Source organism: Cervus elaphus, chromosome 22 (genome assembly GCF_910594005.1).
Source record: "Cervus elaphus chromosome 22, mCerEla1.1, whole genome shotgun sequence".
NCBI lineage: Eukaryota > Metazoa > Chordata > Mammalia > Artiodactyla > Cervidae > Cervus > Cervus elaphus.
The window spans coordinates 44340638-44361511 of NC_057836.1; the positions used below are offsets into that span (position 1 = coordinate 44340638).

A 20874-nucleotide genomic window follows, 5' to 3' on the forward strand; every position below is an offset into this window, starting at 1 on the left:
TGAGGGGTGGCCTTAGGCCCCTCTCCCAGGTACCAAGGGAGCAGAGCAAGGACAGGGGACTCTGCAGGGGAGGTCCTGGAGGGCTTTTCAGAGGAGGTGATGCCAGACTTTGGCTTTACAGGGTGAGTATGATTTCTCCAGGTTCGATGCAGCAGGTGTCCCTGGCAGAAGGACCTGCATGAACAAGCCCTAGAAGGCATGGTGATGTGACCCTCAGCAGCAGCAGTATGACCAGTATGCGGTGAGGAGCTGGTGTGAACTGGAACTGTGCCATGTGCTGGTGGCATGAGGGTGAATAAAGCAGACAGGCTGGTGAGCGGGTGGTGGGGAGGGCTGAGGGGTTGGAAGGACGGCCATGGGGTGGGGCAGTGGTTGGCCAAGGGACTCACGGTGTTGGTGGCAGGTCACCTTCAAGGAGCCAAGGCAGGGTGGGCTGTGTCAGAATGACGTGGGATGTCAGGGCTTGGCTTGTTTCTCTAAGAGGGCAGCAGGAGGGCGGGAATAGTTCTGGGTGGGGCCTGGTGGGGGCAGGGTGTTGTTAACTTGAGCCACTCAGAAGTGAGGGTTTCGCTTTCCCTTTAGGTTTTTGGAATATGCCTGGGACCAGAAAGTGTGTGTGGTTTATTGCAGAGACACACAGAAGGCAGTTACATCTGCAGAGCTGAGAACAACTGGATCTTGTTCACGCTCAGCCAGAGGAAGACTCCTAGGTAAGCAGGGGTGGGCAGGACCCCCACCCATCTCCCCATCCTCAGGATGACTGTCTGAGCAAAAGGTGATTGTCAGTACAGAAGGGAAATGGAACCTCAGGGAGGTGAGGTCATGGCCCAAGGCACAGGTTAAGCAGGGGCAGAGCCTGGATGTGGAGACAGGTGTGTCTGTGTTCCTACAAAAGCTTTCCTAAACCAAGATGACACAGAGCATAGACAATGTAGGTCTCACATTGCAGTTTACTGGCAGAGGGTGATCTGGAAAGTGCGGGATTCCCATAGATGGAAACACTCAGGAATGTGATGACACTGTCAATAAGGAAGAACTTTTATCAAGACAGACAAGGAAAACAAATCTAAGTACTCCACCACAGGTAAAAGAAGTGTGGTGCTGTGTTTTCACGAAGCTGGTTGCTTCATGTCCCAGTAACAGGTCCCACACCTCGTATTCTAGCCAGGCTGTGCCCGGGAGGGCGGAGGGAGCCCTGGAGGCCCTGGAGGCCCTGGAGCAGGAGGAGCAGCAGAGAAGAGACAGGGCACCTGCCCAGTGCTGGGAGCTGAAGAAACTCCACACAAATAGACCTGCAACCAGGAAAGTGCAAGATTCCAGAGGGGTCTGGAGAGGAACTGGGGGAGGCAGCAGGGGGAGGAGGCTTTGGAGTGGGAACGCTAATTACAGGTAACATTTCACCTGGTGAGGCAGGTGGGGAAGGCATTGCAGGGGGAGGAGCAACCGAGCGAAGGCCTGGAGGCTGGGGGGAATCAGAGTCCAGGGAGCTGGGAGTCCTCCAGGCCCCTGGACCAGGCCCTGTGGAGTCAGGAGGGTGAGAAAGACAGGAGTAGGAGCATCAGGAGGGCCTGGTGATGGGCTAAGGGCTCTGAATCTGACCCTGCCTTTACCCCTCCTATCCCTGCCCATAGAGTATGTGCTGTACCACTTGGAGGGAGATGTTTGGCAGAATCTCTGTCTACCCACGGGGAGGGGAGGGCTCTCTGTCTGGCCATGTGGTTGGGCAGGGACAGGCTTCCCCACAGTCCTCCCTTTTCCCAGAAACAGCCTTTCCAGGAAGTGACCTGGAGGCTAAAAGAGGAAGACACTTGCAATAGAAACCCAGCAGAAGGAAGCACCACCCAACATCCACACCCAGCTGTGTCCCAAGACAAAGGTCAGGATCAGGACAAGAATGGGAGGGAAGGACAGAAGGATAAGTCAAGGGTCATGATGTATTTGCAATTCTTTGGCCTCATCCAAGAGCTGGCCCTTCTGCTGGAGCCCTCCTCTTCTTTCTGGCTTGAATTTTCCTTCTCATGTTTCATGATTTCAATTGGCTGCCCTGGCTCCTGGGGTCCTGCAGCTTTGAGGCAGAGAAGGAGGCAGGGGAGCAGCCAGCTCTCCTCTCCCACCTGCTTGGAGGCAGGCCTCCTCTGTGAATACTCTCCCATCCACAAGGTCGGTGCCTCTAGCCTCTGCCACCAGGCACACACGCTAGTGGACAAGCTGATGGTTACTCTTCCTGAGGGACAACCCTGGGCATCACAGAGAGGTGCTAGAAAGATAGACTCTAGGATGGGGCTTAGGGGAGGGGATTTGGGGGAGGCTCTAAAGATACAGGGCAACTCTAGATTGGGTGCTGCCGAGAACAGGGGTCAGGTCTACCAGTGTGAGTCTCAGTAACTCCATCTGTGGAGTTGGGGACCAGAGTGAGGAGAAAGTTGCAATTGGTAGAGAAGGAGCAGTCATGCTTTTCATCCAAGGGAGGGGTGTTTCCTTGGTGAGGGTGCAGTGATGGGTGTTTGCTCTCTTCTTCACTCCTGCTCTCGGGGTGGCCCTGTGTGAGGCTGAAGTTCTGTGAGAGCCTTTACATCCAAGAGGAAAAGAACATCACCCTGTTGTGACACCAGGCCAGCTTTGGGATGTCAGGGGTTCTTTCTTTCTCAATCCTTTATAAACATTCATGTGAATAAACAGAATGGAATATCCCCTCAGACTTCAAGACTGCTCTTCTTATTAAATTTGTTTCATAACAAAATATTTCCTATTATACTTACTCTTCTTTACATCATGAAAAGAAAAGAAAGAAAGATACCAGCTCAGTCCTGTCCAACTCTGTAGCCCCATGAACTGTAGCCCACCAGGCTCCTCTCCATAGGATTTCCTAGGCAAGAATACTTGAGTGGGTTGCCATTTCCTTCTCCAGGGAATCTTCCCGACTCAGGCACTGAACCCACATCTCTTGCATTTTTCATCTCCTGCATTACCACTAGTGCAGTTTTTAAACTTTATGTCTCCCTTTTTGGCCACACTTTATCTAAAGTCCCCTCATTTGATGATATTATGAACTCATGGCCTTTCACAGACACATCAAGACCCGATGAAATATATTTATAGTAACATTACCTTTTATTATTATTATTATTTTTACTGTTATATGTGGGTGCCCCTTCTGACCACCTCTCTGAACATCTTCAAGAGCATCTTTGCTTCTACAGGAGTAGAGAAGCCAGCCTGTGGGATTCACCTCCCCTGCAAGGGGTCTTCCTTCCTTTGATGGACAGAAGCCCATGGGTGCATATGTGGGTGGGCAAGATGCTGCTGGACAATATCTGTTTAAGGTCACAGTTCACTCTCATTATTCTGGTTTGACCCTGTTTTCATGCCTAATTTTTAGAGAACTTGGTTTCATCAACATGAACATGCCTCCTACACTGACAGTTGTCACAGCAAGAGTCACACTTATTTCTTATTGGCACTTAATTCAACTGCTTCCATCATCTTTAAGGTGGTGGTGCTAGAAACCACTCCATTCTTATGGGTTACTGAATACTATAAAGTGACTTCTGCTGTCTTAGGGCTTCCCTGGTCGCTCAGACAGGAAAGCATCTGCAAGTAATGTGGGAGACCTGGGTTCAATCCCTGGGTGGGGAAGATTCCCTGAAGAAGGAAATGGCAACCCACTCCAGTACTCTTGGCTGGAAAATTCCATGGATGGAGGAACCTGGTAAGTTATAGTCCATGGGATCACAAAGAGTCGGACACAGCTGAGCAACTTCACTAGTAGCTGTCTTAGAGTTAAAACAACCAAAAATCCTAAGTGCATATGGTTTAAAAAAATCAATCTGTACAGAGAGGTCTACTCATTCCTTCCCAAGGGAAAGCTATTTCTTTCAGTTCAGTTCAGTTGCTCAGTCGTGTCCAACTCTTTGCGACCCTATGGACTGCAGCACGCCAGGCCTCCCTGTCCATCACCAACTCCCAGAGTTTACTCAAACTCACGTCCATTGAGTTGATGATACCATCCAACCATCCCATCCTCTGTTGTCCCCTTCTCCTCCTGACTTCAATCTTTCCCAGCATCAGGGTCTTTTCCAACGAGTCAGTTCTTTTCATCAGGTGGCCAAAGTATTGGAGGTTCAGCTTCAACATCAGTCCTTCCAATAAACACCCAGGGCTGATTTCCTTTAGGATGGACTGGTTGGATCTCCTTGCAGTCCAAAGGACTCTCAAGAGTCTTCTCGAACACCACAGTTCAAAAGCATCAATTCTTCAAAGCTCACCTTTCTTTATAGTCCAACTCTCACATCCATACATGACTAATGGAAAAATCATAGCTTTGTTGGCAAAGAAATGTCTTTGCTTTTAAATATGCTGTCTAGGTTGGTCATAACTTTTCTTCCAATGGGCAAGCATCTTTTAAGTTCATGGCTGCAATCACCATCTGCAGTGATTTTGGAGCCCAACAAAATAAAGTCTGTCACTGTTTCCCATCAATTAATTGCCCATCAATTTGCCATGAAGTGATGGGACCAGATGCCATGATCTTAGTTTTCTGAATGTTGAGTTTTAAGCCAACTTTTTCACTCTCCTCTTTCACTTTCATCAAGAGGCTCTTGAGTTCTTCTTCACTTTCGGCCATAAGGGAGGTGTCATCTGCATACCTAAGGTTCTTGATATTTCTCCTGGCAATCTTGATTCCAGCTTGTGCTTCATCCAGCCCAGCATTTCTCATGATGTACTCTGCATATAAGTTAAATAAGCAGGATGACAATATACAGCCTTGATGCACTCTTTCCAATTTGGAAACAGTCTATTTTTTCATGTCCAGTTCTAACTGTTGCTTCCTGACCTGCATACAGATTTCTCAGGAGGCAGGCCGGGTGGTATTCCCATCTTTGAAGAATTTTTCACTTTGTTGTGATCCATACAGTCAACAGCTTTGGTATAGTCAATACAGCAGGAGTAGATGTTTTTCTAGAACTCTCTGGCTTTTTCAATGATCTAATGGATGTTGGCAATTTAATCTCTTTTCTGGTTCTTCTGCCATTTCTAAATCCAGCTATTTCTTTAGATAGTTAATCAATGTCTTTAAATTATATTTGGAGAAGGAAATGGAAACACACTCCAGTATTCTTGCCTGGTGAATTCCATAGACAGAGGAGCCAGGTGGGCTACAGTCTAAGGGGTCACAAAGAGTCAGACACAGTGAGTGGCTAATACACACAAATGATATTACTACATTGGGAGGTGGAATCGTGTGACAATGGGCTCAGGAGACAGGAATCTGGATTTGGACTCTGACTCAGCACTAGCTGAGTGGTTTGAGTAAATTACTTAACCTCTCTGACCTTCAGTTTCCTTTCTTATAGGATTGTTGTGAGAACTAAAAGTAAGTGAATTCATATGAAGCAATTGGAAAAGTGCCTGGTGCATAGTGGGGTGTCATCAACGACAATAGCTAATCAGTATTAGGTATTGCTTTTTTCATTTTGTTAACTTAAAAATTTGTATATTATTTATTTATTTCTTACTAGGAAAAATAAAGATTTCATTTATTTTTACACTTTTCTTATACCTTTCCCCATCTTCTGCTTATATCATTATTTCTCTAGTTTTATATGCTCTATTAGGAAGCTTTGCACTTGTAAACATTTTATTTACATACTTATTTGTTACACTCTCAACTGGAGCTACTATTTCTTTACTCCTAGCTTTGTAAACAACTTTTCCCTTCAGAGTTTTGGCTCCCAAGTTCTAGAAACGTATTTTAATTTTTATATTCATTAACTGAATTGTTAAATATTATATATATATATATATATATATATATATCAACAATACTTCAGTTTTAAAACAGCATCCAAAATAATCAGAATGGGAAAACCATGACTTGGACATACATTAATTTACCTTAGATTAAAAAAAAATCAAACAAGAGAGTTTATATATTTGTGACATTTTAATACATTTTTTTTAGAGCTGCTGCTGCTGCTAAGTCACTTCAGTCGTGTCCGACTGTGTGCTACCCCATAGACAGCAGCCCACCAGGCTCCCTCATCCCTGGGATTCTCCAGACAAGAACACTGGAGTGGGTTGCCATTTCCTTCTCCAATGCATGAAAGTGAAAAGTGAAAGTGAAGTCGCTCAGTCGTGTCTGAATTTTCGAGACCCCCATGGACCTTAGCCTACCAGGCTCCTCTGTCCATGGGATTTTCCAGGCAAGAGTTGTGGAATGGGTTGCCATTGCCTTCTTTTTAGAGCTAAATTGTACCAAATAGCTGCTCGTGCTTCTCGGCAGAACTTTAGTTTTTCCTGATGTTTCTAATTGGCTTCATTTTCACCCCTTGCTCTGTTTATCTTCAACATTTCCTCCATTTCTTTCCAACTGTGCCTCATATGATACCGCGTCCTCTGTCCCCACAGACTCTGGACTTTTTATCCCATTGTGGACTGGTTTCTCTCTCAGTCTGATGTGTGTCCAGTTGCAATCTTTGCATTCCCTTCTGGCTGGCTTGGTGTTCCTGACTCCTGGATCCCACGTCTATCTCTCTTGTGTGTATCCTTTATCTTCCTCCATAATTACACAAACACACCACCTATTGTTTTTCCCTGCACCTCAACTTCAAGTAACTTTCTGAAAAGGCTGGCAAAGAGTGAAGGCTGCTGTGAATATGGGATGGGATGTGGGGTTGGTGAGCTTGTCCCCTGCTCTCCCCTCCGCCTCCCTCTCATCTTGCTCCCTCTCTGGGGCTCTGCCCAGCAGACCAGTCTTCTCTCCAGTGAACACGCTCCCTGTTTCTCTCCCTCTACTGCACTCCTCTTTATTCAGCTATCACTTCTCCATCCAGTGAGTCTTCAAACATTTGTTGAACTCTCTGGTCTCCTGTTGCCCCCATGCTTGTCTTTATTAGCAGCAGAGGGATGAGAGGCAGGCTATGGTTCTTGAGCCCAGTGAGTGGGGAGGAATCCAGTCTACCAGGGGCAAGACGTCTGACCTTGGCCAAATCATATAACTTCTGTACTTCAGCTTCCTTATCTGTAGATGGGGATACAATGTACACATATCAAATGGAGTAACATACAAGTTATCATATGTAAAGTTTCAGAGCCAATACCAATGCAGAGCGATGACCACAAACACAAGTCACTCTTATCCGCGGCTGTTATTATACCTGTAAATACCTTTACTATCATTTCAGTCAGGTCTCAGAAGGAAGAGTTGACAAAGGCTCTTTTGCCTTCTGAAAACAGTAGCTAAATGTAATCAACACCTGCTTTCCTTCTTCTTCTCCCATGGCAAGATAATCACATGCAGAACCAAAATAAATTTTTTATATATAAAGACCTGAGCTTTTTTTTTTTTTTTAAAGACCACTGAGAATGGGAAAGTCTGAAAGGATGGACACCCTCATATATTATGAGTGCAAACATAAATTATGACAGTGTGTTTGCATAACAGTGTGGCTCTAGGTATGAAAATGTTTTAGGTATTGATGCCTTGTGATTTAGTAATTGTACTTCCAGAAATAGCTTAAGGAAACAGTCTCAAATGTGAGTCAAGTTTAATACAAGGAGAATGTTCTTTATTATTTATACAAGGTATTAGAGACAACCTAAAGTCCAATAGTCAAGGGAAGAAAGCAGAGAGGACAGGGCACCATTCAGGGTCCTCAGCCAGGAAGGGCAGGGATACAGGAAGTGGGGTGGGGCTGGTGGGACTCTGGCCCTTGTGAGATAAAGGCTCTTGCAGAAGCAAGGAAGACCTGGGCTGTCAGAGTAGCACCACCAGGAACTTTGTCAAGGCTGACTCGAGCCTGGGGAGCAAGACATCATTTTAGAATGAGAGAGTCATTTACCAATAAACATATATCCACAAGTAATTATTTTCATATATTAAATGGAGTAGAGTATAATCATCACAAACCTGGGATGTGGATCAGAAAGACTTGGGTTCAAGTCCAGGCTCTGGCACCAGTGTGAAAAACTGGGCTGACCTAAAGTTAAATTAGTTTCAGGAGCCTGCACGTCATAGACACTGGATCAACATCACCTATTACCAGTTAGTAACAGAGTTGCTCCAACCTCATGTAATTTCTAGAGTATTCCTTCCTATCTATTCTTCTGTCTCTGGCTTTATTACTCCTATAACTTCACAGAGGACTGTGAAGAGGACGGTCTTCTCCTTGTACCCCAACAGGATAACAGGACTATGACTCGGAGGAAGTTGGACGGAGATGAGTAACTTTCCTTAACTAGTGACCTACAGAGCCCAGGAGACAGAGAGCCACGCTGGGTTAAGTCCCCGCTGGCACTGGTGGCCGTCCCAGGGGAACTCACCAGAGACCTCAATCCTCACTGCTCCTTGAAGCCACTGCTCACTCGTGATCGGGCCCACATTCTGTTTTCTCTTCCCCAAGGGTGAGGTCACACCTCTTTCCAGCCTGACGGAAACAAGGAGCTGACGGGAGATCTCTGAGACCCTGCTGCTGCCATCATGAGCTCAGAAAACCTCGGAGACCGCCTAGGTAGGCAGCTGCCTCTTTTCTGGCCAGTTTCTACATGTGACCCAGAATTGAGGGTGGTTCCTCCAGGCAGAGTTAACATACACAGGAATCAAGAACGAAGAAGGGGATGGATAAGCATCCTGGAGACCCCCAGAGGGGCCACGTGGAGTTCCCCCAACAGGGGTGTGTCCACAGAGCCTCTTTCCCAGTCCTCTCCTTGGGGATCCACTTGCTAGGTGCTCTCTTCCTCCCCCACTGCCCTCTAGCAAGTGACTCAGAAGTGAGGCCAGGACAGCTCATGGGGAGGGGGACAGCAGAGAGTGTCCCCAAGGCCAAATGGGGCAGCAAGGGAGGTCCCCCAGGGTCCCTGGAGCTCCTCCTGCCCTCTCCCTGGCCCAGCCTCCTCCTGCTCCCAGACCCTGGGGCATCACCACAGACACCATTCCTTCAGCTCTCACCCTGCCGCCCACCCAGCCGCTCTGCAAGAGTCCGCGGACAGTGAACTGAACCCCGTTCTGCCTGTGCCATCTCCCACCTGGAGGGGAAGGGTGACCGGGTTGTTCACAGGATCACATCTGGCTCCACCCCTCCTCCACCTGGCTGATCCCCTCCCCTGGCCATCCTGAGTGTCTCTGATTAGGATCCTCTCACATAGCAGTCTTACTCAGCGGTGGGTGGTCCTAAACCCTTTTTTAGGATGAGGTCACATTGGTTTACAATGTTTTATAAGTTCACGCGATCAGCACTGGACTTCTCCTTCTGTGTGTGCTGCGGTGTGCTGCTGCAGCCTCTGCTTAGCTGCGCAGTCATTCTAGACGCTTTGTGACCCCCAGGACTGCAGCCCACCAGGCCCCTCCGTCCATGGAATTCTCTAGGGAAGGATATTGGAGTGGGTTGCCAAGCTCTCCTCCAGCTGCAGCATACTCACCACCAAAACTTAGTTGGAAAAATCCCTAGTCGCAGAATGAAAAAATCACAGGAGTTTAAAATAAGGAGGATTCAAAGTCATGTCCATGAAGTGTCTGACACTTGACCTTGGGTTCCACCTCTGAGCTTCCTGCTCACTGGCCTTGGCTTGTCCCTTCTCCTGTCTCACTTTCTTCTTCTGTGAAGCAAGAATAATGCCTCTGTGTGTTCATGTACCAGGAAACACATCTTACATCGTGTCCCAGCCCCCGCCCCACCCCGTATATATACATATATATCCTAGTTGCCTACGTCTTACCTTCAGTTCCATAACCTCTAGATCCCTGAAATCACACAGGGATTTTGGTAACTCATTTGATCAGTGATCTTGCCCTGTACTGATCCAACGTTAATTATTTTCATTACATTCTTTATCCCATTTAATGTGAATATTCTTTTGTTTCACTGCCAAAACACGAAAGCATTCATTTGCAGGGTGCTGCCAGTCTCTGCTAGAAGTGGTAACTCACAAACACACAAGCCCTGTATTCTCTCGCTTTGTGTGTGTGCATGTGCTCATCTGTTCATTTGTGTTCAATTCTGTGTGACCTCATGGACTGTAGCCCGCCAGGCTCCTCTGTTCTTGGGATTTTCCAGGCAAGAATTCTGGGAGTGGGTTGTCATCTCCTATTCCAGGGGATCTTCCCAACCCAGGGATTGAACCCACAACTCCTGTGTCTCCTGCATTGACAGGGCAATTCTTTACCACTGTACCACCTAGAAAGCCCTCGTTCTCTTTCTAAAAATTAAAATTGTAGATTCCTGGAGACATCTAAATCTTGGGATTAGATCATGATTCTGGAGGTTTGGAAGTCCAAGATCATCAAGGTAGTGGTGGTTTCTGGTGAGACCTCTCCACCTGGCTTGCAATTTCTAACTGCCCTCTAACTGTGTCCTCACATGACCTTTCCTCTGGAGGAGAGGGCAGGAAGAGAGAGAATCTGGTATCTTCTTTTGTAATAAAGACAACAATCTTTTTGGATTAGGGCCTCACACTTATGACTTCATTTTACCTCAGTTGTCTCTTTAAAGGCCAATCTTCAAATACAGTCACTGGAGGTTAAAACTTCAACATATGAATTGGAGGCTGAGGGTGGGAAAAGCAGGTCCATCCACGACCCAGGTGACTCTACCAACAGTGCCCAGGTGATCACTCCTCAGGAAGATGAATTTTAACAATTTATACTAAAGAGCATTTAAAAAAAAATTTTTGCTCTATTTGTTACAGTTATCATATTATGATAACAAAAGCAGATCATTCTTAAGGCATAAACTTTGTTTATTAATTTAAATAAAAATATATGATCCCCGTCACACATAGATACAATTCTGAAAGGTTACTTCCATGAGCTGTGAGCGAATCTGGTATCCTTGGCCTCCAAGGAGAAGACTTCAATCTGGAGCCACAGACAAGGCTGGATCACTCAGAGCTTTTTTGTAGTAGAGTTTTATTAAAGTGTAAATGAGGTAGAGAAAGCTTCCAAGATAGACTTCAGAAGGGAACAGAAAGAGTGCCCCCTTGCTAGTTTTTAGCAAGGCGTTATATAGCCGATAGCAAGCTGCTAATCGGATAAAAGAAATGCCTCAGACAGAGAGTGTTGCACCAGGCTCCTCTCCCAGAACATGCATTGTAAGAGAGAATGGCACAAGGGGACTCACCTCTGGCCATAAAACAATTGACATGAATCTTGAAGAAAGGCAGATTTCCAAGCAAATGAATAGTTTCATTAACACAGCTTAAGAAAAACATTTCCATGAGAAATACACGTTGGTTAGCTCAAGGTTTGAGAAAAAGTTAAGTTCAGGGGGCACCAGGTGTCGTCATGGCAACACAGGATTACAAGGAACCTTTTAATCTCATGGAGATAAGGGGGGGGAAAAGGTCTGCCACTAGCAGTTTACTTCCTCCTCCCACTTGGGGACCCCTGTCCTGCCTCCCTGACTGTTATCCTTTATTTCCCCCCTTTTCATTTAGGAGAATATGGCTACTAGGGAAAGGAGTGGCAATTCTGTTCAGACTGCTTCGAGATGGCCAAGGACACAGACCCTAAATTGTTGAGGCAGCATGTTCTGCTTACCCTCATATTGAGGATCTTGGATCCAGGAGGCCCCAAGCAATAGTTGGAGAAGGCTGTGGCACTTGGAGGAGCTTGAACAACCATTTGTAACTTAAAAACCTTCATGCAGCCAGAAACAAGTTGAATCAATCAAAATATATATATTTGGAAACTATGCACCTGATGTGCTAAGTCACTTCATCATGTATGACTCTTTGCAACCTTAGGTACTGTATGTAGCCCGCCAAGCTCCTCTGTCCATGGGATTCTCCAGGCATGAATACTGGAGTGGGTTGCCATGCCCTTCTTTAGGGGATCTTCCTGACCCAGGGATCAAACCCACATCTCCTACATCTCCTGCACTGGCAGGCAGATTCTGTACCACTAGTGCCTCCTGGGAAGCCCAACTATGCACCTAGTATCATATGATACCAGAGATAAGGCTGATGTCCTCAGAGAGTACATGGATTCTTGGTAGTCAATGATTAACCTAGTGAATAGCATAAAACATTGGGGAATATTGGGAAAACTAACAGATTTCTCTGGACACGGTTTATCTTGTCCTTCTGAGAGATTGGTAGATGTAGATGAGATTAGTTTAGAAAAGGGGTCTCATTTAGTTCAGAGAATCGTCAGAGTCCAGTATAGTTCTGGGTTAATCAGAGACTAAAGAACCTTTGTAAAGAGAACTAGCCTTGGGAATCAAGCAGTCCTATTTTGAATTAGCATGTTTTGGTCAAAGGTATGGAATTAATGATGAGCATTGGTTAGGAATTTCTGTAATGTCCTCCAATGACAAGTGACCACTAACATCCTATTTCACACTATTCCTTGATGAGAGGTAGGTAGAAGGCATAAAGAATATTCCCAGCTATAAAATAAACTGCACTCCAATGCCTATGAATCCTAAGATAAATATTTTCTTAAATAGAAGAAACTCACTGAATGAAATGATTGCTAAGCAGAGCAAATGCAGTCTACATAAAACTAAGGTAAGAAACCTCTTAATTACACAGGAAATCAATGGAAGGATTAATGATTTTAAGAGAAGAATCATTTTTCCTGTAGCCCCAAAGCTATGAATGATATCTTCATGAGCTTGGGCCACCTTCTCCAGTGAATACCGGGCACGTATTACTGGTCTCAACTAAAGAATTCATTCCAGCTTGGAGGGCTGCTGCAAATTGCTGAAATTCCTCCTTGGAGGATGAAGGGAGAGCTACTCCTTTTATGCTAGATTCTTTTGTCATGGATCCTGTGGGTTTATTTCAATAGCACCTCTGCAGCCAACAATTATTACTTGTCCTCCATGTGACAAAAAATTTAAATCTTTGCTAAGTTTGACATTAGCAAACATTTCAATAATCACATCAACTCTTTTTTCACCAACAGATTTCTTAGTTTTATCAATATAATTAGCATCTTTGTGATTAAACACTTCGTCAGCTCCATTTTGCAAAAAAATCTTTTGTCCTTCCTCAGTAGTAGCTGTGTCCAGAATCTTTAAGCCATAAGCTCTAACCATTTGGCCTGCTGCTCTTCCAGCTCCTCCACTAGCCCCAGAACACTTTCTCCAGCTTTCACACGGGCACTGTGGAGCAGACTCGATAAGCAGTAAAACATGAGATGCTGATGGCAGCTCCTTGTTTGAAGTCCAGTTTTTTTGGGAAGCATGTGAACAGTGTGATGGGCTCCCAGGGCGTACTCGGCGTAACCCCCAGAGATCATCCTTGTAGTGAATGTCACCTTTCTTGAAAGCAGATACATTCTCTCCAGCAGCTTCTACTATCCCAGCCACATCTCAGCTAAGAGTAAAAGGTAGAAGTGGTTTTATACTGTGAGTGCCAGAGAGAATATATACGTCCACTGGGTTTACACCACATGCTTGACTTTGTTAGAACCTGGTGGTCTTTCAGAATTGCTACAGCAACATTCAACTGGAGCTTCAGCACTTTGGACCCATGAAATTAAAAAACTCAAATAGCTTTCTTCAACTTCTGTCACCATGGTCATCTAGATACCTGTTCTAGAGTGGATTGTCAAAATCTCTGAGCCCTCCCCCAGGTTACACAGGGTTAAAAAAAAAAAAAAAGCTACCCAATACCATTTATGATCCACCACAAAATCTTCTTCGCTTTCCCAGTGACTCAGACAGTAAAGAATCTGCCAGCAATGTGGGAGATCTGGATTTTATCCTTAGGTTGGGAAGATTCCCTGGAAGAGGGAATGGCTACTCACTCCAGTATTCTTGCCTGGAGAACCCCATGGGCAGAGGAGCCAGGCGAGCTTCGGGCCACAGGGTCACAAAGAGTCAAATAGGCCTGAGCAACTAACACTTTCCCTTTTTCTCTTCACAAATTCTTCTAACCTTATTCCCTTTCCTTTCATCTAGATATTGAGATCTTCTTTGAGGAAGTCACTGAGTGTCTCTGGGACATACTGAGCAGGGAGGAACTGCTTCTCTTGCTGACTGAATTCCTGAGGAAAATTGAGGCGAAGGCTGGTTTGTCCAGGTAAGCTCTATAGGTGTATTGGTGTATCAGGAAGGTCACCCACACCCCGCGGCACCAGAATAGGTTTCTTCTAGCAGGCACACCCCCTCCAAGCAGGACCCTATGGTAGAGGTAGGATGTTCCTTCTCAGTATCTCATGAGGAATGTTTCCTCCATGTCATTTGCTGGCAGTGAACAACCTCAGGTTGAGAAAAGATGAAACCTGTAAGGAAGGGGCAGGTTATGTGACCTTGGACAAATTATTGAGCTATTCTCTGCCTTCACATCATCATCTGTTTAGTTTTACTGTGAGGATACTGAGATCTTGCATGCAACGATCTTCCCATAATGACTGATACAGAGTAGGTATTCAATCAATATTAACATTTAAAAAGCTTTTGGGAAAGAATTTTCTTTCTGGTGATGAGAACCAAGCAGAATTTCCTTTGGGGCAAGTCAGAAAATCCTGACGCCATCATTTGTATTACTCGGGCTTATACCTAGATAAAGCCTTTCTAGTCCCCTTAAAAATGGTACCAACCTTGCAGGATCCTGCTGGCCCACAAAGCAGAGAGGCTGGAGAGGAACTGGGTGGAGCTGATGGGATCCTGGATCTCGCCTTGTCCAGCTCCTGGATTCTGGGCTTATGTGTTACAGTTTCAGATTTCATGTGTCCAGTGGGAATAGTAATTCAATCTGATGGGCTATGGTGATGGCCTCAGAGTGAACTGCAGGGTCAGAGGTAGGGAAGCAAGTGCAATCATCTCATCCAAAGGGCTCAGGAAGGCCTGGACCAGAGTCAGACCCAGGGGTCACGGTGGAGCAGAGGGTCCAGGTTGGAGGACTAATAGGCAGCCTTGGGCAGCAGGACCAGGACTAGAGTGAGGAGAGTGGGCCCCAAGGACACAAAACTGAAGAGGCTGTGACCCTAGCAGAGGTCCCCTGAGTGGGAGGGGGAACATTTCTTCCCTCCCTGATGGGATCCCCTCATGCTGGGCTAGAGGGCCCTGGGTGACTGTGTCTGCACACCCTGCCTGGGACCTGGCTTCTCCCTCCATCTGGGACCCTCTTCTAATCTACGTGGAGCTACCCTGACAGTGGGAAGGCCATGTGGCTCAGGGGGCCCTCCAGGGTCACAATGAGTGGCTGTGATTGTGTGATCTCCAGGCAGCTGGGGCAGTGGATGGACTCAGGGACCTTCTGCTGGGAAGGCCAAGGACACAAGCCTTAGAAGACAGCAGATGGCAGACTTAAGGACTATTAAGGTGCCTCCTAGTTCTGACCTTGGGCTTTTTTTTTTTCTTCTACAAATTCTAAGTCATAGAGACAGCCAATCTGCAAAGGGTGAGGGCACAGTGCCCAGGACTATGCTTTCATTTGAACCAATGGCGTATTTAGGGGATCCTCAAAACCCCCCTCAGGTTTGAGAATTCCCTATAGAACAGACAGGACTCACTGAGAGCCATCATGATCCCAGTCTATTACAGGAAGCCTGTGGGTTTCCATCAGCCACAGGGCAGAGTCTGGGCGGATTTCACACCCGAAGCTTCGATTGTCGCCAGGATTCATTACTGTTCTGGAGCTCGGTGAGTGGCAGGGCACAGGGAACACTGCCTGCCAGGGACACTCACCCGTTTAAAGACAAATTACCCTGACTTGTTGTCTCCAGCCCCTCCCAGAGGTCATACGAATGTCCTAGAGTCCAGCTCCTCCAGAGGCCCCATCACATGTCTCCTTGTCCTACTGAACAGTGGCCAAAAGGCCCAGGCAGACAAGGACACTGGTACCAGCCAGAATATTCTAGGGGCTTAGGGACCACTTCCCAGTAGCCAAGAGCAAAGATCAGGTTGACTCCTCACCACACACTGAGGCCCTTGAATGCAGGTTTTCTACATTCTCTTCGTTTCTCTTCGTTTCTCTGTGGAGTTCCCACTCACCAACTCTTTCGAAGTGCTGGTGTTGCCCTGCCTCTGAGAGGTATTTACCAAATACCTTTTTTTTTTTTTTTTTTGGCTGGGCCACATGGCTTGTGGGATCCTTGTTCCCTGACCAGGGACTGAGTCATGCCCGAGGCAGTGAGAGTGCAGAGTTATAACGTCTGGACCACCAGGGAATTCCATGCAATATCTCTCTTAAGTTACGAGTATCCTAAGGTGACTTTTGTTTATCTGTTAGAGGATTGAAGAAGTTTATGGAGCATCTAAAAGGTAAAAAATCTGTGTTTAATGTTGAAAGAGGAAATTTTACTTTTGTAAATTTCTCTTCTAATCGATTTATAGTACTATCTCTGTATTTATGCAGAATAGACATTTTTGAACCTATTTTACAGACCAGCAAACTGCCTTTCTAAGCCCTTGACCTTCACTGTTACAGGGAAGACATGAATGCACTACATGAATATCTGAATGAATTGAAAGGAGACTTGGCTGGGAAGGACCAAGAAACGCTCCCAAAAGAGCAGCTGGACAGGAGGAGGTTTCTGAGAAAGTTTCCTCGGGTGACTCAGCAGCTGGTGGAGCTCATAAGCAAGCTCCAGGAGCTTGCAGACAATGTAGACAAAGTCCACAGGGACTGTACCATCTCCAATGTGGTGACCCACAGCACCGGCGCTTTATCTGGCGCCCTGACCATCCTTGGCCTGGCTCTGGCACCCGTGACAGCCGGGGCCAGTATGGCGCTCTCAGCCACTGGGATAGGGCTGGGAGCAACAACTGCTGTGACTGCTGTGTCCACCAGCATCGTGGAACATGTAAATAGGTCATCAGCAGAAAAGAAAGCCAGTCAATTGATGTCAATTGCTGTCAAGAAATGGAAGGTGCTCCTAGAGGTACTCAAGAGCAACCCCCACGTTGTTGTCACAACAGAGAAATTGGCAAAAGCCGAGAAACACCTGGAAAGAAATATCCATGCCATGGAGACAGGCGAAGCCAACCCTGACTCTGCAGCTAATGCAAACATCCTCGTGAGCCCTGGGAGAATCTCAGCCCCAGCCATCCAGCAGGTAGAGGTAGCTTTCAAAGGCACAGCTTCGGCAGTTACCAAAGGAGCCCGAATCGTGGGTGCGGCCACTGCAGGTGTCTTCCTCCTGGTGGATGTGGGCTTCTTGGTGAAGGAGTCAATGCACCTGCACAATGGCGCAAAGACAGCATCAGCTGAAAACCTGCGGCAGCAGGCCAGGGAGCTGGAGAGGAAGCTGGAGGAGCTTACCCAGATCTATAAGCATCTGCAAGAGGACCCAACTCCACCACCCCCAGAGCACTGAGGGTCCAGGGACACATTCAGGGTCAAGGTGCGGAGGTACCTTGTTAGGGGAAAAAGGAGAGTGAGACAAAATTGTTGGAGCTGAGGGTTAGGAAACTGGCATTTCTGCAGCTGAGCTCGGGAGGGGAGGGGTGAATGTAGGTGATAGATGGGGAGAGAGGAGGAGCCCAGAATAAGGGAGGAAGGGGGACTAGAGAATGGGTGGGGGCCGAGGGAGAAACCTCTTATTTTTTTCATACTATGAACCTTTTGTTTTGTATTGAGGAACAGGCGATTAACAGTGGTGAGATAGTTTCAGGTGGACAGTGAAGGGACTCAGCCATACACACACATGTATCCATTCTCCCCCAACTCCCTTCCCATCAGACACCAGTTACGTTGAACTAAAGAAGTCACTGGGGGCAGAATAAAAGGAGAGGCAGGGGAACTAGCAACAAGAGACAAGAAATACAAAAGGGTTGAAAATGGGAGATAGAGAGGTAGGATTGTTGGGATCCAGGAGAAGCAGCAGGGGCTGCTCTATTGCCCTTCCCAGGGTTTGACCCCCCAGCAAGAAGAGTCTCCTCCTGGCGGTGGCCTGGAGCCCTACTGCTCCAATCACTCACCTTTGATTCCAGCATTTTATCTCAATTAGGGTGTGACTTCTTTTGTCTGCTTGTTTCTTTAATTGAAGTAGAGTTGATTTACAATATTCTGTTAGTTCAGGTATACATTGAAGTGATTCAGTTATACATAATCTCTGTATATATCTACATTCTTTTTTATTTTTTCATTACAGATTATTATAAGATACTGAATATTATTCCCTGTGCTATACATAAAGTCCTTGTTTTTTTAATCTATTTTATGTATGGTAGTGTGCATCTGTTAATCCCATACTCCTAGTTTACCCCTCTCTCTCTTTAGTAACAACAAGTTATGTTTTCTATGACTATGAGTCTGTTTTGGTTTGTTCATAAGTTCATTTGTACTCTTTCTTTTGGCCATGCCAAGCAGTTTGTGGGATCTGAGATCCCCCGTGTGGGATAAATGTGGCCATAGCAGCAAAACCACCAAATTCTAACCACTAGACCGCCAGGGAACACCTAGACGATTTCTTAGATTCTCCATATAAGTGATATTATATGTCTGTCTTTTCTGCCTGACTTACTTCACTTAGTATGATCACCTCTAGATCTATACATGTTACTACAAAAGGCATTATTTCATGCTTTTTAGGGCTGAGTAATATTCCATTGTTTGTATGTACCACATTGTCTTTATCCCTTCATCTGGTGACAGACATTTAGGTTACTTCCAAGTTTTGGCTATTGTAAATAGTACTTTTATGAACATGGGGTGCATGTATCTTTTCAAATGGGAACTTTTTCTTTTCCAAACATATGCCCTGAAGTGGGATTGCTGGATCACATGATACCTCTAATTTTAGTTTTTAAGGAACTTCTTTACCGTTTTCCATAACAGCCACACCAATTTACTTTCCCAGCAACTGTGTAGGAGGCTTGCCTTTTCTCCACATCATCTCCAATATTGATTGTCTGTAGACTTTTACTTGATGGCCCATCTGATTGGTAAGGGGATGATCCCTTATGGTAGTTTTGATTAGCATACACACAGGATGAGATGGTTGGATGGCATCACTGACTCAGTGGAGATGACTTTGAGTAGACTTCAGGAGTTGATGATGGACAGGGAGGCCTGGTGTGCTGTGGTCCATGGGGTCGCGAAGAGTCGGACACGACCCAGTGACTGAACTGAACTGAATAATTAGCAGTGTTCAGCCTCTTTACATATGCTGGCTAGCCATCTGTCTATCTTTGAAGAATGGTCTACATCGCACTTCAGGCAGCGACTTCTTGATGACAATGGTGGTGATGATGGTGGTGGCAGCGGCAGTGATGACAACACAGTGGATGGAGCATCTGACAAGTATCCAGGTGCCCTTTGAGTTCAGGGTGCACTGAGACCAGTGAAGTTCCCATGGAATTCCCAGTGTTGTGTAGGAACAGAGATTGATTTGGGAAAAATAGTAAGAGGAAAGCAGAATGCACCAACAGATCACGGAACTAAGCGGTGTGTCAAGGAGATCAACCAGCCTGGGGCCAAGAGACAAGGCCTCTCTGACCCTCAGTTTCCTCCTCAGTTGGGGATGAAGTTAAACAAGGTATTCTAGGACCATCTGCCTCTCTCCACATTGTGTTCTACAGACTTTAGTTCAATAAATATGAGCTGATTCACTGAGGCTTCCTTGCATTGATTGATGAGCTCAGCTGGGCTCCGGATGCCTGACCTCCTTCCCCGAGAGCCTGTCTCCCAGGGTGTCAGGGAGCGCGTCCTCCATGGCTCCTCCTGCCTGCCCACTGGGCTCCCATTCAGTTGTTTCCCTCAGACCCTGGAGCCCCGCAGTCCCCGTGGGATGCCCCGGGGGAAGCCCGTGTCATCTGACTTGGGCTGAGCACGGGGATGCTCCTCCTCCAGCCCCGGGGACCAGGATGGACAGAGGGCCCCAAGGGTGACTGAGAGCAGACGGTCTGTGTGCAGGTGTGAGGGGGGGTCAGCCGTAAACAGAGGGGCAGAGTGACAGCACACGCCTAACCCAGGCTGCCTTCACGTTTCCGCAGGACTCCTGCAGGACCTTCAAGAACTGTCTTCCTGTGTTTACCTGGGGGCACTGCCCTGCCTCACCTGTCTATTCCCCACACGGGGCGAGAATGAGTCTTAAGAATATTGATCTTAGCCCCACCTGCTTCCCCTCCTCCATGGCGGCCCATGACTCTGAGCACAGATGCTCAAAGCCTCCCTGGAGCCTAGCCTGCTGGACCCTGTGGTCCCCCAAGGGCAGAGCTGGCTGCAAGGCTCACTCCATCCCCAGGAGCAGGACTGAGGGGATGGGGGAAACGGACAGGAAGGAAGGAGTGTCCATCCAAGGCTATGTTCTGACCTGGTCACCCATCGGGGGTTGCACCTGCCAGGGCCTTCTGAGGAGCCTTCATGGGATGCCTCAGGCTCTTCTTCTCCAGGGAGGAGAGGGCAGCATCTGGGTGTTGCTCTCACCCCACGGGTCTGCTCCATGAGGCACTGACTCTCTGTGTTTCCATGTGGAGCATGTGAGCACCTAACAGGTTCACATACCTGGAGCCCAGGGCAGGAAGCCAGAGACCTGGGACCTGGAAATGAACCCAGGATGTCTCCTAAGTCCCTCCCCACGTACTGCAGAGCCTTCTCCACACTTCTGTCCAAACCTCCCTCAGAAGACTGTCCTCAGCGCCTCTCACTCCCCCTCAGCCCTGTTTTCCTGAGGCTCCAACTGGTCCTCTCATTCCTTTCTGAAGACGTCAGCAGTCATGGTCATCGCCTGCCTGACCCTCAGACATGTGAGTTCATCCCTTCATCAGTTCTTCCTCAGTTCCTGGAGAATTCCCATCCTGCACAGACTTCTCTGGGCAGGTTTCAGGCACTGGGTACAGAGCCACTCAGTGTCCCCCCATCTCCCTGGAGCCCTTAGAGCTGGACCCCATTGAGCTCACTGTGCGGCTGATCCAACTCCACGGTGACGCGTGTCAGGTGAGAGCCCTGTGGTCCTGAGCAACAGAGACTGAGTCTGGCTGA

The 20874-nt window shown here is 47.0% G+C and overlaps 2 protein-coding genes and 1 pseudogene across 7 annotated transcripts in view; 1 reads left to right on the forward strand and 2 right to left on the reverse strand.

Moving 5' to 3' along the window:
• LOC122680076 (apolipoprotein L3-like) overlaps positions 1–20874 on the reverse strand; it is a 214078-nt gene that overhangs the window by 82350 nt on the left and 110854 nt on the right. The gene's annotated exons all lie outside the window — the stretch shown is intronic.
• LOC122680075 (apolipoprotein L3-like) lies at positions 115–18048 on the forward strand. 6 transcript variants are annotated; one of them, XM_043880964.1, is made up of 6 exons: positions 154–241; positions 631–710; positions 5355–5457; positions 8403–8510; positions 13905–14025; positions 16378–18048. In XM_043880964.1, the coding sequence occupies exons 4-6, from the start codon at positions 8480–8482 to the stop codon at positions 17264–17266; spliced, it is 1041 nt and encodes a 346-aa protein (XP_043736899.1). In that variant the 5' UTR covers positions 154–241; positions 631–710; positions 5355–5457; positions 8403–8479; the 3' UTR covers positions 17267–18048. The 6 variants fall into 6 exon arrangements, with proteins under 6 accessions (XP_043736896.1, XP_043736899.1, XP_043736897.1 ...); XM_043880962.1 differs by lacking the exon at positions 5355–5457; XM_043880965.1 differs by lacking the exons at positions 154–241; positions 631–710 and adding an exon at positions 1201–1876.
• LOC122680645 lies at positions 10793–13512 on the reverse strand (annotated as a pseudogene).

Bases quoted from the DNA above. Each gene is read 5' to 3' on its own strand.
- LOC122680075 (XM_043880961.1), top strand. The intron at 711-13,904 runs GTAAGCAGGGGT...CCTTTCATCTAG, and splicing joins AGCCAGAGGAAGACTCCTAG to ATATTGAGATCTTCTTTGAG. The intron at 14,026-16,377 runs GTAAGCTCTATA...TCACTGTTACAG, and splicing joins GCGAAGGCTGGTTTGTCCAG to GGAAGACATGAATGCACTAC.